The 17,718-nt window shown below is 48.3% G+C and overlaps 1 protein-coding gene across 2 annotated transcripts in view; it reads left to right on the forward strand.

The window, feature by feature from the left end:
- PKNOX1 (PBX/knotted 1 homeobox 1) overlaps window positions 1–17,718 on the forward strand; it is a 45,400-nt gene that overhangs the window by 18,452 nt on the left and 9,230 nt on the right. For both annotated transcript variants that reach the window (XM_055414724.2, XM_055414732.2), the window contains exons 2-9: window positions 877–945; window positions 1,886–1,992; window positions 4,373–4,500; window positions 6,471–6,642; window positions 8,372–8,542; window positions 12,405–12,504; window positions 13,481–13,578; window positions 17,093–17,221. In XM_055414724.2, the coding sequence (XP_055270699.1) occupies window positions 1,942–1,992; window positions 4,373–4,500; window positions 6,471–6,642; window positions 8,372–8,542; window positions 12,405–12,504; window positions 13,481–13,578; window positions 17,093–17,221 (849 nt within the window). In that variant the 5' untranslated portion in view covers window positions 877–945; window positions 1,886–1,941. The remainder of the gene's footprint in view (window positions 1–876; window positions 946–1,885; window positions 1,993–4,372; window positions 4,501–6,470; window positions 6,643–8,371; window positions 8,543–12,404; window positions 12,505–13,480; window positions 13,579–17,092; window positions 17,222–17,718) is intronic.

Consider the following 17,718-nt stretch of genomic DNA (forward strand, 5'->3'; position numbering starts at 1 on the left):
TCTTCCAGTTTCTTCCGTTGTAGACAGTGCACATATTTTCAAAACTTTTGACACGAATTTCAAAATTCTCTTTTAGAACAGTTGTACCCAGGTAGGTCCCATATTGAAGGTTTAAGCAGAATTTGTAGTGAGAAGGACTACACATCTATATATTCTGTTGATAAAATTTTGACTTGTCCCTAGTATTCATTGCAGGCATTCTGAAAGCCCCCGAAGTTGAAAGAGTGGAAGCGTGACCCAACCCCCACGACCTGCATTGGGCAGCAGTGGGCTTGGCTGCAGTGTGTTCCACCCCGCTGGTGGGTCCTCGAAAGAGACCTTGGGGAATTGGCTTCCAGCCGACACCGACATGGCTGTGGCCTTGGTCATCTGCCTGGAACTCTCTAGGGCCTCTGCTGCGTTTCATCCGGGTCTGCTGTAGGGAATGTGGCAGACCTGCCCAGAAACTGCTGTCAGGGGGACACCAGTCAGTGAGCGGCTCAGGCCCCTCCCAGCTCGGTCCCCTCAGGACCGGCTGGCTCCAGGAGTCCTTGGCTTGTCGCAGCGTCACTCCAGTCTCTGCCTCAGTTCACAGGGGTTCACCTGGCTGCCCCTTAGAGCCTCTCCACTCCCCCGTCTTTTCAGGACACCCCTCTCGAGACCCCTAACATGATGACATCTGTGAAGACCCTGTGTCTAAGTAAGGCCCCGTGTGCAGGCCCGGGATAGGACCTGGGCCCTCCTGGAGGACATGTCGGACCTCTGCACGTGCTGGCCACACTATGATGGCTACTGGGCTTATCCCTGTGGCCCAGCCTCGCTTGTTCAGGTTCCCTTGTGGATGTTGAGAAGTGTCTCGAGCTTGCCATGTCCTGTATCTTGCTCTCTCTCCCCCAGGTCACAGAACCTGCTCTCCACAGTCGGCTCTACCTCGGGACATGCGGCTCTGTTCGGCCGGTTGCTCAGGTGAGAACCGTCAACTCTTCCGACCCTTACATGCCCAGCGCAGACACTCTGCACGCCCTCTGCTCCCGAGGCTCTTGTCCACGTGCCCCCACCCTCCTTATCTCCACAGTCATTCAGTCCACCCTGCACACCATCAGAGGAACTGTCCTGAGCTGAAGCCTCAGTGCCCTCCTGCTCACACCTTCCCAGGACTTCCTGTCCCCCCAGGAAGACCACAGTGTTCACCTGGACCGTGAGCAGGTGTGACCTGCTCTGTGTCCCCACAGCGCCCCCACCCTGCTGTCCCTCTGCACACAGCACCATTGTCCTACTGCCTGTAGGAGGCGGGCAGCTGCCCCTGCCTCCGCCATCCTGTCCCCACCCATTTCCCTCATCTCATTTACCTGAGTGCGCGCTGACAGGTGGGTGTCAGTGTCCACCTCTGCATTGCATGTGATGCGAGCCGATGCCTGGCGCAGCCTCTCCAAGCCCTCCTGTGTCCTTCCTGCCTGAGACTGGCCTCCTGGCAGGTTCAGTGTCTCTGTACCTGCCCTGTCACATGGCCCTGGGACCCGCCAGCTGCACGCTCACCCACTGTCATGTTACCCTGCCCAGGTCTCCTGGGTGCTGCCTGCTGTCCCTCCTGTTTGTGGTCCTGGGAAAGCCCCAGGGCCCAGGACAGTGTCCTGCACATGTAGACATTACTAGGTGTCGCTCAGTGAGTGAGGAAGAGACCCAAATGCCTGCAAATGAGCCGACACATCCGGCCAGGCAGGTACTAATGTGTGATTAGCAGGCAGGTGCGAAGTGATGCGTAGTATTTGTCTGAGACCATAGTGAAGGTGGTTTTTACTTTCCATGTGGAAATAATGTATTTTAAAAGGTATACGGGTGCTGTGGAGTAAGGGGACAGCAATGCTCTGACTCAGTGACTGACGCTTCCCTGCTTTTGTTTTCCCAGACACCATTTGCGTTTGACTCAAGACGATCTGATGTTTTATAAGGAATTCATTCACCATGATGGCGACACAGACCCTGAGCATAGACAGCTATCCAGATGGGCAACAAGTGAGCGCTTGCACCTTGTCCCACACCCTCAGCAGTCCACCGACCTGGCGCTGGAACACCAGCAGTGCCTGCCTGTGTGTTCACACGTCTCCCCATGGATGCAGGTTCTTCTGTCCCACATCCTAAGCAGTCCACTGACCTGGCGCTGGAACACCAGCAGTGCCTGTGTGTTCACACGTCTCCCTGCAGGTGCAGGTTCAATGTTAAACGCTCGATGCATTTATTACATCTTGGTACTTCAAAAGATTAGCTATAGAATTGTTCAAGTTGTTTCCTAAATAACACCAAGATTCAGTAATTTTGAGTCCCCTAAATCAGAGTTTCTTGGGAATTTACCTTTTTAATGTTAGTGTTAGTAAATCGGTTTTACAGAAAAGCTGGTTGTGGTGATGATCGCAGATTCCCATGTTGCCCGCTTGCTGAGTAGAGCCGGACCATCTGCTCGGTTTCTGTCCCCGGACGTGGGTGGTGGAGGGGACTCATCTGATGACACGTGGGGTTCTGTCTGTACTTTTCCTATCCCTGCAGGAGGCGGTCACGATCCCCGGCTCCCTGCTTGAGGGTTTAGGGAGCGCCCAAGCCTGGGGCACCTCACCCACCTGTCACTCCCCACTTAGTGAGATTTGGAGGCTGTGCCCCTCCCTTTCCAAGTTAGGTCTTTCCTTGATGGACAGTTTTGTGCCATTCCTGGGATATTTCCCATTGCAGCAATTTTGTTTTTGTTGACTTTTCAAATTAAGTGTTTTTACTTCTCAGAGATAGGGAATTCTGTTTCGGGTTGCTCTCTTCACCAGAAGTCCTCTTCTATTTCCAAGTGATTTTGTTTCTCAGAGGCACATCTAATGGCGTCCCTGTGGCGGCTTCTTACGGGCTTCATGCCCTGGGGACCCTGGACCCTCACATGCTCTCACCTCCGCTGCCCCTGTAGCTGACCCCCACCCTGAGGCAATGAGTCCAGGGAAGGCTGGGCCAGTGCTTGAAATAATTCTGCACCTCTCAGGATGTGGAAAACCGATGTGAGCGTTCCTTCCAGTAAGCTTTTGATTTTCTACATATATAGACTGACCACGTCTACTTAGACAGCCCTCTGAGGGTGAACAGTTAGATTTCTCTTTTTTCACAATCATTTTTTAAAATCCTGAAATAAATCTTAAGCTTTTTAAAAAATAATACTGTTAGACTTCTTCTTTCCAGAAATACTGTGTTTGATTGGGCTTCAGTCAGTTGCTTTCGGTTTTGGTTTATATATTTAGAGAGAAACTATTCCCAAGTATGCTGTTTCATCCAGAGGCATCATGGAGTGACCTGCTGGCTCTGTTCTGTTGGAGAGACGAGAACAAAGCCCGAGCCAGGCTGCAGGGCTGCGGCCCGGAGCGCCAGGCTGCCCTCCTGGCAGGACGCAGATTCTTCTATTGACTGAGGATGAGCCCCCCACCCAGGCTCCCCCAAGAGTCTGCTTCCTTGAGGGGCATGGGGTAGCAGCTGGGGGCAAGGCGGGTAGATCCCAGACACCCCAGCCCTGAAGAAGCCAGGGCGCTGATCTGCTCAAGGATAAGAGAAGTTAATGGAGTGGTTTTGTTTTATTTGTAAACTGATTTCTGTTATGTTTAGGGATTTAAATATTCTTCCCCTAAGTTCCAAATAGCACAGCCAGCCAAAGCAATTTCAATGATAATAGCTTTAAAACTTCCTCTTATGTTTAAAACTGTTTCTTTAAACACAACTGGTCTTTGCTTTCTAGATGCAGTGACTTTCCTTAAAGTTTTATACCTCGTGTATTCCTGAGTTTAAGGACTGGTAAGGGAGAATTCGGAGAAGGAAATGGCAACCCACTCCAGTATTCTTGCCTGGAGAATCCCAGAGATGGGGGAGCCTGGTGGGCTGTCGTCTATGGGGTCGCACAGAGTTAGCCACGACTGAAGCGACTTAGCAGCAGCAGCAAGGGAGAATTCCAGCCCCTTCACATATATGGAGTGTCTTGGCTTGAGTTGTTTTTGTGACAAGATAAGAGAACGTGGACTGTTTGTTTATCCTTCTCCAACCACAGCATTACCCACTGTGAGGATGTTACAGCAAGGAGAGGCGGATGGGTCAGATCTCATGTGCACCGGTTCCCTTCAGAGGTTTTGAAAATAATAAGTGTTTCTTCACACATCAGTCCTCTCAATTTTAAAATGGTTTGGAAATCTGACCTTTTTTTTTTAAGCCATTTAAAAGCATATTATTAGTACATTCAAAGCTTTGTTGGTATTATTCCTTTCGTACTCTTGCCAGTTATATAACCATCTGGCAGTTTGCCGTTCCACTGCTTTGATAATAGAATATTTAGCAGCAACTTACTTTGTTTTTAGTAACAAAAATACTCTTCCTCCTCTCACAGATGCAAGTAGTCACAGAGTTAAAAACGGAACAAGACCCCAACTGCTCTGAACCAGATGTGGAAGGAGTGAGCCCTCCGCCAGTGGGGTCCCAGACACCGATGGATGCAGACAAGCAGGCCATTTATAGGTAGCGGTGAGATGCGGAGTGTGTGGGTGTCCGCTTAGAGGAGTGATGAGGATGGAAGCCTGGTTAAACCGACAGTGAGCTGTGGCTGGGCAGAGGAGTGGGCTGGGATATGATGATGCTGGGGTGAAAGTTTTCTCCGGTTACCATGTAATTGCTAGTATCTTTTTTAAAAAAGTTTTGGAATATAAGTCTGCATTTTAGTCATCCTTACAAAAAGCAGTCTTTAAGCCCAGATGGTTGTACTAGAGACTTCTACCACAAAGAAGGAAAAACAGCAAGTCTACCCAATTTCTCCCAGCAAACGGAAGAAGAGGGGGTGCTTCTGAACCACCTTATGAGTGGAGCATCCACTCTGGTACCAAAGCCAGACAAAGACAATACAGAAAAAGAAAAGTGAAGACCAGTCAGTGTGCTTCGTGAACTTTGGCATAAAAATCATTAGTAAAATATTAACACAATCAAGCCGCATGGAAAAAGAAGATTATTAGTGACCAGGTGGAGTTTATCCCAGGAAGCAAGACTGGTTCATCATTCAGAGATCAACCAGTGAGCCATGTGACATGATCGTATCAAGTGATGCCAAGAAGTATTTGACAGAAGTCAACATCCAGTTATAACTAAAAACCATCAGTGCAGCAGTAAGAGGGGAACTTTCTTAACCTCATGTAGGGAAACTACAAAAAAACCTATAGCTCACATCATACTTAATGGTGGAAGATGGAATGTTTTCCCCAAGTCTGGGGACAAGGCAGAGGTGTCCACCCTGACTCCTCCTGTTCATCTCTCTGACAGAACTTTAGCCAGTTCAGTGAGGCAAGACAAGGAAAAGACATATCCAGTTAGAAAGGCAGAAATTAAATTAGCTTTATGCAAAATGACATGATTGTCTATGTATAGAAAATCCTAAAGTTTACCCAAGAACTTCCGGAATGAAACAATTGAGTTTAATAAGGTCACAGGTTGCAACAGCAACACATAGAAACCAATCCTATTTTATAGTGTACAATTGAAAACTGAAATTAAAAAGATAACACCATTACAAAAGCTCCAAAAAATTTTTGGTGTAAATCTGACAAAACACATGCAGAAAGTTTATGCTGAAAACTGAAAAACGCCCATGCAAGCAATCCAAGAAATCCTTAATAAAAGGGCATGCCATCTTCATGGATTGGAAGATTCAACATAGTAAAGATGTCCTAAAATTTATCTTTAGCTCTGCAACAGTTCCAATGAAAATCTTAGCAGGATGTATTTATACGTATAGACAAGTTGATTGTAAATTTTATATGGAAGTCAAAGAACTAGACATGCTAAAAAATTTTGAGAAATAAGAATGAAGTTGGAAGAATTTGTCTACTTGATTTTCTCAGTGGAGAAGAGGTGGACTTTCCAGTTGGTGCTGGAACAACTGGACATCAATGAGTAGAGGAGATCCTTGCCCTAATCTCACATCCTATACAAAAATCTACTCAAAATGGAGTATGAATCTAATGTGAATTCTGGAGTTATCCTACTGGTGTTAACCATGCAGTGGAATATTATGTGGCCAGGAAAAAGAATGGAGTACTGACTGATACATGTTCCAACCCTGGCAAGCCTTGAGAACAGCATGCTAAGTGAACGAAGTCAGGCACTGAAGGTCACGTAATATATGACTCCATTTGTGTAAAATGTCTAGAACTGGCAATTGTAAGACAGCAGATTAGTGGTGACCTGGGGCTGGGGTTTGGTAGAAAATGGAGAGTGACTACTAACAGCTACAGGGTTTCCTTGGGGGGGTGAACATATTATAAAATTGACTATGGTGGTGGTTGCACAACTCTGTGACTATACTGAAATCCACTGAGTTATAAACTGTAAGCGGGTGAATTATATCTCAGCAAAGCTCTTATATAAAACAGTGCGTATATACATACTAAAGCATTTTCATGAAAATGTAGAACACATATTTTAACATTTTTTCCCCCCAGGCATCCACTATTTCCATTATTAGCTTTGTTGTTTGAAAAATGTGAACAGTCTACACAGGGCTCGGAAGGCACGACTTCTGCCAGTTTCGACGTGGACATTGAGAACTTTGTGAGGAAGCAGGAGAAGGAGGGAAAGCCCTTCTTCTGTGAAGATCCAGAGACTGACAATTTAGTAAGTAACATTCGTGGTTTTCATTTTTACTTCTTCTAAGTGTAACCTGTTCAATAAACTGTACATTTCTAATTAGGACTTTGGACTGTTTTTGGTTTTACTGAAGAGGGGAATTTTCCACTTCTTGAGATCAGCCAGGTCTCCAGCATTCTCCGGTGACCCCTTCCTGTAGTCATCCAACCAGATGGCTTGAGCCCGTGACCTGAGTGAGCCAGGAGTTCAGTCCCTCCCGAGTGTTTGCGAAGGTTCACTGGCATCGTCGTGTCCCCTGCCTTGTCTCCCAGGCAGCGTGTCTGAGTCCAGCTTCAGCTCTCAGCTCTTCCCTGATCGTGGACCCTGGCTTTGCTCTGGAGGCCAGCACTGGGGGTGGGTGACAGACTGTGTGAAGACCTGGGGAGGAGCGGGCTGGGGCATGAGCACAGAGCAGGGACTGGCTTAATACAGCCTCTGGCGCCCCTCATGGCCTCCCTTGGCCTTTCTGTCCGAAGCCAGCTTGGCTCATGAGGGCGCCTTCCTCCCAGATGCAGTGCTCCCAAGCTCTGGGTTCTCTTTGCTTTCTGAAGGCAGCGGAGAGTTCCTTGGGGTGACGTCACTGCAGTGCCCCAGGGGAGTGGTACCCTCCAGCGCTGGCAGCTCTGGCAGCCTGTGCCTGGGATGCGTTCCTCCACCAGATCCTCGCTGGAGTCAGCCAGCTCTCAGACCATAGCCCGAGGCCCCTCATCATCAGGGAAGGGTTTTTGGAAAACTTCCCTGAATAAACTGCCTTGGTCTTAGGTGTTTTTAATTTTTCAGTATGTATTCACCCTTACAGCTAGATAGATTTTCTAGATGAGGTGTCTGACTTTGAGTCTGAGTCCTCATCTTGCAAATGGAGCCAACAGCACCCGCCCTCTGGGGATGAAGGCCATGTGCGCTGTCTGCCTCTGGCCCTCCATGTGCTGCCATCAGTGAGGAGGGAGCAGGAGTGCCAGTGTGGGCCCGGCTGGCAAGGACTGGGGCCCTCCTGCCAGACACCCCACACAGGGCCAGCGGGGCTGGTGCATGGTCATTCTCGGCATCAGCTGGCTGACTGGCTCATTCCATGGAGATGCCTGAACCGCTGCCACCAAGGTCACGGGGTTGGAGCTGAGTTTTAGGTTGTGGGTTCACAGGAAGTGGTGTTTGTGGTACTGGTTCTCACTAGTGTCCATGTTATGTACTACTGGGAGGCAAATTACTCCCAAATTTAGTGCCTTTGTATAAAACTGAAGAACTTTTTAGGAAAACTATGAGAAAATCTTTAGGATCTGGGGCTAGTCTAGGGCCAGGCAGAGAGTTCTTCTTAGACTTGACACCAAAAGCAGAATCCATTGCAAGTAGAGTTGGTAAGTTGAACTTCTTCAAAATTAAGAAGCACCTGGGAGGTGGGTACAGGTTCATCTTCGTTTACAGATGAAGGAACCAGAGCAGAGCAAGGTGAGTCACCCAAGGGGACCGAGGTTGAGCCTGGCAGCTCCCAGACTGTGCCTGCCATCTGGGAGGCCCCCCCTACTCCCAGGTGAGCCCGACGGCAAGCCACAGGTCAGCGCGGCTGCAGTGCTTGCTGGTTCTGCAGACTCTGAGTCTTCCTCCATCTGGCCCTGGCAGCCCGGGCGGCTGTGTCTGTACAGGAGACTTGTGTGCTGACGATGGCCGCTTACCCTCATGCTCCCTGGTTCTTGTCTGAAACTTTCGATTTTCTTGCTTCTAGATGGTGAAAGCCATCCAGGTTTTGCGTATTCATCTTCTTGAGCTGGAAAAGGTTAATGAACTCTGCAAAGATTTCTGCAGTCGCTATATTGCTTGTCTAAAAACGAAGATGAACAGCGAGACTCTCCTGAGCGGGGAACCCGGCAGCCCATACTCCCCTGTCCAGTCCCAGGTATTTACGTCAGGGCTGCACGCCTGTTGGGTCACCGTGGTGTCGGCAAGGGTGAAACGTGTGGATGTCCAAAGCCACTAGGCTGTTCAAGATTGGGAGGGGGGCGGGGACTGTGCTTGGCTGTCCTGCTCTGAGGAGCCTCCAGGTCTCCGAACATGGCCTGTGCTGGGAACACACATGGCCCCTCAGGCCAGAGAGACCTCCCGCCTGGGCTCCACGCCATGAACCTAGTAGGCCTGACTGCATCCTACCCCAGAGCCCAAGGCAGAGCACCAGTCATTTCTTTGTTTCTCTTTTTGTAAATGAATATATTAAATTGTGGTAAAGCACACAACACAGAATTGACCACCTTGACCATTTTAGAGCACACAGCTCGGGCGCCAAGCAGCCGTACAGGGTTGTGCCGCCGTCCTCACCCTCATCTCCAGAACGTGCCATCTTCCCAGCCTGAAGCTCCGCCCCCGTGAAACTGACCCCTCGTCCTCCCCACCCCCAGCCCCTGGCCCCACATCCTGCCTTATGTCTCTCGGAACTTGACTGATCTAGGTACCTTGTGTGAGGGTAATCGTGACGCATTTTTCCTTTGGTGCATTTTACTTAGCGCAATGTCATCAAGTTCATCCATGCTGGAGCACTGTTGTATTCAGCCACTGAAAGTGGGGTAACATTTCATTTTGGTTGTCTCTCACGTCAGCCATCAGGAAAATGACGGCCGTCTTTTCACGCGCTTATTTCCATCTGTGTAGACTCTACTCATGTCTTTTGCCTATTTTCCAACTGGATTTTAAAAAAATTGTTGACCTTTGAACGTTCTAGATCCAAGTCCTTCATTAGAAATATTGTTTGCCAATATTTTCTCCAAGTCTGTAGCTTATCTTGCATCCTCTTAATAGGGTCTGTTGCAGAGCAAACCTTTTAAATTTTGACAAAGTCCTATTTATCAAATCTCCTTTTATGAGTCACACTTTCAGTGCCAAGTCTAAAAACTCTTTGTCTAACCCTTGATTCCAAAGATTTTTTTCTCTTACTTTTTTTTCTAGAAATTTTATATTTTACATTTAAACCTGTGACCCATTTTGAGGTTTGTTTTTTGCCTACGTTTGTCCATTCACTCCAGCGCTGTTTGTTGAAAAGGCTATACTTACTCCATGGAATTACGTGTGCACTATTGTAAAAAATTAGTTGAGTATATTAGTAGGGCCCATTTCTGTGTTCTCTGTTATGTGTATCTAGACTGTCTAGTCTTGATTCCTGCTGCTATATGTGTCTCAAAACTGGGTAGGTCGATTTCTCCTAGTTTATTCTTTCTCAAAATTATTTTTAATATTCTAGTTCCTTTGCTTTTCCTTATAAATTTTATAATTGTTGTTCAGTTGCTAAGTCGTGTCTGACTCTTTTTGACCCCGTGGACTGCAGTATTCCAGGATTTCCTGTCCTTCACTATCTCCTGGGGTTTGCTCAAACTCATGGCCATTGAATCGATGATGCCATCCAACCACCTCAGCCTCTGTCACCCCCTTCTCCTCCTACCCTCAATATTTCCCAACATCAGGGTCTTTTCTAGTTAGTTGACTCTTCCCATCAGGTGGCCAAAGTGTTGGAGCTTCAGCTTCAGTGTCAGACCTTCCAGTGAATATTCAGGGTTGATTTCCTTTAAGATTGACTGGTTTGATCTCCTTGCCATCCAAGGGACTCTCAAGAGTCTTCTCCAACACCACAGTTCAAAAGGATCAATTCTTCAGTGCTCAGGTTTCTTTATAGTCCAACTCTCACATCCATACATGACTACTGGAAAAACCATAGCTATGACTAGACAGAGCAAGTGTCTTTTAATTTCATGGCTGCGGTCACCATCTGCAGTGATTTTGGAGCCTAGGAAAAGTCTGTCACTGCTTCCATTTTTCCCCCAAATAGAATTTGCCGTTAAGTGATGGGATAGGAAGCCATGATCTTAGTTTTAGTTATCTTTTTTGGTACAGTCTTTGGCTAACTTTGGTATCAGGATAATATGTTTCATGAAACGAATTAGAGAGTATTCCCTCCTCTTCTGTTTTCTGGAAGAGATATGTAGAACTGGTGTTAATTCTTTAAATGCTTGACAGAATTCTCCTACCTACCTTGACCTGGAGATTTCTTTTTTGGGAGTTTTAAAATTACTGATTCAGTTTCCTTATTAGTTATAGGGCTATTCAGATTATCTGTTTTATGCTGCATTTTGGACTTTGCAGATGTCAAATTTATGTGTGTTAAGTTGTTTACAGTGTATTACTTTTTCATCTTTTGATGTCTTTAGGGTCTTTTTAGGCCCTGTTTCATTCCCAATATTGCTAATTTGTTTTTCTCTCTCTCTCTCTTTTTTTTTCTGTCAGTCTTACTAGGGATTTGTCAGTGTATTGATCTTTGCAAAGAACCAGCTCTTATCCCTGCTTTGTCTGTCCTTCTATTTTCAATTTCATTATTTCTGTTTTCATCTTCATTATTTCCTTCCTTCTGCTTGCTTTGATCTCATTTTGCTCCTCTTTTTCTATGTTCCTGATGTGGGAGCTTAGATGACTGATTTAGATAGCTTTGTATTTATGCAGCAAACTTGATGTAGACTGACCGGAGCTTTTATGTTCAAATCGACGTGATGGCACACAGAGGAATTATCTCTGAAGGATATCCACATAGGCTGTTTAACCCCTCAAATGTCTGGGTGCCTGCTCTGTGCCAAACCAGTGCTGGAAGCCAGGTGCAGAGAGCCTGTCCTTTGTCAACTTCCAGGGCAGCCATCACAGAAAATGGATAAATTAGCCCATTTGGATCTGACTTCAGATGAGTAGATCCTCCAGTGTGGTATTACAGACATTTTCATGGCTCTTGCAGTCAGCCAGGCGCAGACCCAGCACCCCGCACACCTGAACCCTGGGGGCTGTGATGTGCTCTGCGCAGTAGGAAGGGCAGGTACAGACTCTGCTGCCCCAGGGTGCGCCCCCGCTCCGCCCCCCAACAGCCCCACCCTGTGGCATCATCTTCTGAATAGTTCATCTTGTCCAGGAGACTTTGGTTCTTGGAAAACTCTGAGCTGAGTTGAATAGAAAAGGAGTGTCATGAGATCAGGTAATTTTTGTCTTCCTAATTATGGTTTTTCCTGTGGTCATGTATGGATGTGAGAGTTGGACTGTGAAGAAAGCTGATCGCCGAAGAATTGATGCTTTTGAACTGTGGTGCTGGAGAAGATTCTTGAGAGTCCCTTGGACTGCAAGGAGATCCAACCAGTCCATTCTGGAGGAGATCAATCCTGGGTGTTCATTGGAAGGACTGATGCTGAAGCTGAAACTGCAATACTTTGGCCACCTCATGCGACGAGTTGACTCACTGGAAAAGAGTCTGATGCTGGGAGGGATTGGGGGTGGGAGGAGACGGGGACGGCAGAGGATGAGATGGCTGGATGGCGTCACCGACTCGATGGACATGAGCTTGAGTGAACTCCGGGAGTTGGTGATGGACAGGGAGGCCTGGCGTGCTGCGATTCATGGGGTCGCAAAGAGTCAGGCACGACTGAGCGACTGAACTGAACTGAATTATACCTCCAGGGCTGTAGGGTGTGTTTATTATGCTGATGAGGTGAAAGATAATCTTTGGAAGCTAAATTGAAAGTCCTATCTCAGTACTGATCATTATATTTAAAAGTCAGTTTTGCATCTCTTGGTTTCCAGATACGGATGTAGCACATGCCTTGTGAAGACTTGTCATCTGATGATGCTCTTTTCTCGAGCATCTTTCCTTTATTAATGATGCCTTCATGCCACTTGCTGTGAAGTGTTAACCATGGATTTTCTGTTTTCTGATAACCTCTTCACTGTGTGTTTCTGACTTGCAGCAGATTCAAAGTGCCATCACAGGCACTCTTAGCCCCCAAGGAATCGTGGTGCCAGCATCCGCTTTGCAGCAGGGGAACGTCACCATGGCAACAGTGGCAGGTACGATGAGAGAGAAAGAGACACTTTCCTTGAGCTTTTGCAGAAAAAAGTCCTTCATATTAGAATGAAGCAGCACATAACCACGGTTTCTAATTAACGCCAGTTCCCAGGACAGGACCACCAGTGTCTAGATCTCTTTGAATGCCTGGTTCTTGTTAATTCTCAGTAACAAATGTGTTATGCAAATTGTGTTTCCCTGTCAAAAAATATGGGAAGGAAAGGTTTTATGTAGAAGTTGAAAATACATAGCAAAACCACCTGAAATTTTTAAATAGCACAATTTTTAATTGTCCTCCTAGCAGCACCTGGAAAATCTTAAATTGTTGAGTTTTCCAAGTTTGCTGGCATATTGAGTGCAACACTTTCATGGCATCGTCTTTTAGGATTTGAAATATCTCAGCTAGAATTCCGTTAAGTCGTGTTATTAATTGATGACAAGGAATGAAAATGCAGTCTTAATGTTGGGATTACCTGTTCTTGATGCACCAGGGAACTGCAGACTCTGTCCTCCTGTGATGGTTTTTAGTAGACACTGCACATCAGAACCATCGTGAAAAGGGCAAGGGCACTGAAGGACGGGGGGGAATTGATGCTGAAACCCCCACATAATCGCACAAAAGGAAACCTCCCCGGGAAGATGATAGCACCTTGGATGAAAGAAACAACTAGAGTAAAAAGAACTGTTATCGCATACCTTTGCCTGAGTCCTCTAGGACGTGCCAGGAAATAGAGGCGAGCCAAGGCAGGGGCTCACGGACTCCCCACCTCCCCCAGCTACCCCGCCTCTGTCTCATGAGGAGCCCTGGCTGCCCTCCACCCCACCCTGGAAGGGACAGGTCAACTAGCAAAGTGCTGGTGACCTTCTGAAATGATTTTCAAAGCCCGTAAGCTATGACTTTATTCTTCCATGAGTACGTTGAGGCATAGTGCTCACTGTCGAGGCTTGGGGTGATTTAACTTTTCTTGTCCTTTCCAGGGGGTACAGTCTATCAGCCTGTCACAGTTGTCACTCCCCAAGGCCAAGTGGTGACACAGGCATTGTCGCCTGGCACCATCCGGATCCAGAACTCCCAGGTGCGTGGAAGTGGGCTGGGCTGGGTGGGGGTGGGCGCGTGTTCACAGTGCAGGGGGAGGATGGGGCACGTGTTCACAGTGTGGGGGCACAGGTGGAGCTGGGCTCAAGCTCTCCCCTCTGCGTGAAGGCCATTGTCCCAGACCTGCTTCCTCAGGTCCTTCCCAGTTAATCTGAATGTCCATGTTGCCTGTCTTTTTCATGTTTCGTCTGCCTTATTGTTGCAAAGTTCAGAGAAGCCTAAGGAAGGAGGAAAAGGTCACTCAGGACCCCTCCCCAGCACATGAGGCTGTGCAGCTGTCTCCACTGCTGGAGATGGGAGGCTGTGTAGACACATCCTTCCCAGACTGCTGGAGGTTCACGGCAGACTGCAGGCCTCTAGCTGAGGGCGTGGGGTTGGGCTTGCGGCAGTGGCGGTGCTAGAAATGCTGTGGTGTGCCCCACTGTGAAGTCCTCCTGCCCTCTCTGTGCCTTGTGAAATAAGGCAAGTCTCCTTTCTATTCTAGACACACACACGCAGTTTTTTTTTTTCCACTTCGCTGGGTTTATATCAGAAACAGTGTTTCTGTTATCAGTACTTTATTTCAGACCATTGTTTACGTTAGTTCTCTTTGGCCTGCACGGGTGTCTTCTACATCCTTATTGGCCACTTGGAGGCCCAGCCCTAGGCATGCCAACGTTTTCCTAACTCAGAAGCAGGTATGAGAAGGCCTGGGCAAGGGGCCTGCTGGGCCCACAGGCCCACAACACAAGGTGGCTGCACAGGCCCAGCAGCAGGGAGGGTGGGGCTAGGCCCCCTAGCACCCTTCCTCCACCGCCCGGCCACAAGCCTGCTTTCCCTGAAGTTTTCCATTTACAGCGGCTCTGAACATAGAGCTGGCTTGCAGAGCATTTCCTAGCATCATAGCAGAGAATTAGGGGAGGAGCACTCTTAAATTACATGCTCATTTGCTTTGTAGAGGCTCATTCGTGCTGTGATTTAAGGGAGACTATGCCCACTGATGTGCAGAGTGTGGGTTAGGTCAGTGGAGCCCCTTCTAGCATGCAGCTTGGCTGACGAGCGAGCCCCCTCTGCCCTGGCCCTGGCCAGCCCTGCAGGCCCTCCCCCACCCTCGTCCCCTTCCTGCCATGTCTCGGGTGTCTGTCACTTCCAGGGCAGCAGGGCTGGGAGCAGAGAAACAAGCCCCGTGGGGTTTTTCACAGAAGAGTTAATAGATTTGACGGGGGCGCTGGTGGGGTGTGCTGGGAGTAATAAAACCTGTAAATTTCCCTATATGGTTCTTCCAGAACTGTTTGGGCTGCTCTATGCCAGGCACTGCGAAGGACCTCGCATCCTTGAGTCTGGGCCGTCTCCCTGAACTCTCTGGGACACCTCCACCCCCATGCACATCCTCTCCTTGCAGAGCCCTTACTAACTGACACGCGACCTGCTAACCTGCGTCTTCTGATGTTCCTGTATCGTTGTCTTTGTGTCCCCACTGTCCAGTTTTTGTCTACATTCTGAGAAATTTCCTTTTATCTTCCGACCCATCTATTAAGTTTAAAATACTAAGCGTAGTTTTAATTTCTAAAACTCTTCTTGGCCCTCTGTGGGTTTTTTTTTTTTTAGAAATGATATCCTGAAGGTCCCCTGTCCATTTCCTCTGCATCACACCTGGTTCATTGCATTGGTGTTTGCGGTTTGTGATAGAGGCTTTCAGGTGTCAGGGGAGAGGGGACTGTTCTTCTCAGTATAAACATGAATGCAGTCTGCTGCTTGTCAGGCTGTGGGCCATGGCAGCCGGCTCTTCTGTGGCCTGACCTCCAAATTCTGCCCTCCTTCTTCTGCAGTTTGCTGGAGCAGACTTAGATTTCTTGCTTGGGGGAGGGGCAGGAGTGGGTGGGGGTCTCGCACTTCTGTGCAAAGCTTCCTCAGCCTCTTTCTAGCCTTGCCCCCCTCCCCTGCCCTCCAGCTGTGCTCAGGCTGCAGCCTCTGTTCTGTTTCTTTGGGGAGATGCCCCGAGTCCCTGCAGGGCTATGGCTGGTTGGTCATGCGCTGAGACTGATGGGGGTGGTGGCGGTCTCACTCCTGCTTACGTTTTCACCCAGGTTCCTCAGCTTATAAGTCCCCCGGCCACGTGCAGGCCCAGGCAGTGCTGGAGGGCAGCGGGCTGGGCATGCTGGTCCCCTCGCAGGTCCTCAGCCTAGTTGCCTCCCCAGACCCTCTTGGTGGCGTCCGTGAAGTCGAGACACAGCCAGCTGTCACTTTCCCTGTTCATGAAGCCACATGTGCTTTCACTCTGCACAAGAAGAGCAACACTGAAATGGAGCCCTGTGTCAGATTTCATGAAGAAGGCTGTAAATGAGGCAGGCACATCAGGCTCCATTCCAGCCCCAGTGGAACTAGTGTTAAAAGTCCGTTTTCCATGTGTGCACACACGTGAGTGTACAGGCAGTGCTTCATACTGCCCAGTCCTTCACTAAAAACACACATGCCTCCCAGAAAATAGTCATGCTCACGGTAGTAATCTTGAGTTTTCAGAAATTTTAGATGCAGTTAATGATTGTAATGTCTCCTTTAAGTCATAAATTCTGTTTAAATGTTGGCGTTCATTTATCCAAAATGATATAAATCCAGAGGAAGTACAGGTAATATAATGAAAATATATTTCACTCTCCAAAATGAACTTCCAAATCCTATAAATTATGTTAATGACTATATGATACTGAAACTGACCTGCAGAAGCTCCTGCATATTTATGTATAAAGTTTGCCTCATCCATAAGTTCTGAGTTAAAGCACAGGTCCCAGCAGCAAGGCCCTGCTGTGCCAGTGAGGAGGCCACCACGTGGGCTGTGGTTTTGTCCCTGGTCTGGGTGGTGAACACCACGGCCCCGTCTGTGCAGCATCTGGGAGTGAGGTGCGGCCCAGGGTTGGCACGGGGCCCCAGGCTCTCTCCTCGTGTTTATGTGGCAGGACCCCCATCTGAGGGCTGTTACACATGCGTCCTTTTTCTTCCAAGATGGAATTAACAGGCATCTCGTACCTGCTCAGGGTAAGGGAGGCCGTGTCTCAAATGGCTGTGGAGCCGAGGTTGCCGGGCCCACCAGCCCTTCTGTCCACACTTCCTGTTCTGGCCTGGCTCCTGTAGTTAGTGGCACTTCTGGCTTCCCTGTCCCTTCTCATTGGTTGCTTTTAGGCTAGCAAATGGGCTGTTGTCACGTCTGTTGCTAGAGGCAGCGAGATGAGGACAGGTACGCACAAGAAGGGGCTCACCTGTCTGCAGAGCGGGTGACTCTCAGTGCCCGTCCCACCTGCCTCACGCGCTCTAGCTGAGACACGAGTGTAAATAGTTACAATGCGGGGACCGACTCCTCAGAAAGTTAACCCATATGGAGTCCAAGTGCTTGTGCCTCCACTATAAATAAGTTGTTTACCCAGAAGAGCCTTGGCTGTTCTCGCCACCTGCAGTCATAAGCCAGTTGGATATGCCATCAAGTTCTGTGCTGTCTAATGTTATTTTCAATTGTTTAAAAGCTTCAGTTACAGTTAAACCAAGATCTCAGCATCTTGCATCAAGATGACGGCTCATCTAAGAACAAGAGGGGGGTCCTGCCGAAGCATGCCACCAACGTGATGCGGTCCTGGCTCTTTCAGCACATCGGGGTGAGAACAGACGTGACTGCCCCGTTAGCACAGCTTCGAGATGCTGTCTTTCTGCGTATTGTCTAGGAAACATTGACTTACATGGGCTGGTAGGCCAGGTTTTAAGAATCGGTGTTTTGTTGACTGTCCATAGTGCATAGACCATGAGACAGGAGGGAGGGCTACCCGGAATTGGAGGGCAGGCTTCAAAAAACTGACATCAACCAGGGATACCACTAGTGAGAGGGAAAGAGTTCAGCCGATATTAACGGTGCCTGAGCTTGGGAGAAACTGCCTGTGAAACGTACCTGGGGGAGGCGAGGCTGATTAGAGAAGCGGGCAGAGAAATGGTGCTTTTGGGCAAAACCTTGCAAAATAGTTATGTTTTATATATGTTATGGGCTTCCCTGGTGGCTCAGACTCTAAAGAATCTGCCTGCAATGTGGGAGACCCAGGTTCGATCCCTGGGTTGGGAAGATCCCCTGGAGAAGAGAATGGCAAGCTACTCCAGTATTCTT

Source organism: Moschus berezovskii, chromosome 1 (assembly GCF_049115385.1).
Source record: "Moschus berezovskii isolate FMDL1 chromosome 1, NW_MosBer_1.0, whole genome shotgun sequence".
Lineage (NCBI taxonomy): Eukaryota > Metazoa > Chordata > Mammalia > Artiodactyla > Moschidae > Moschus > Moschus berezovskii.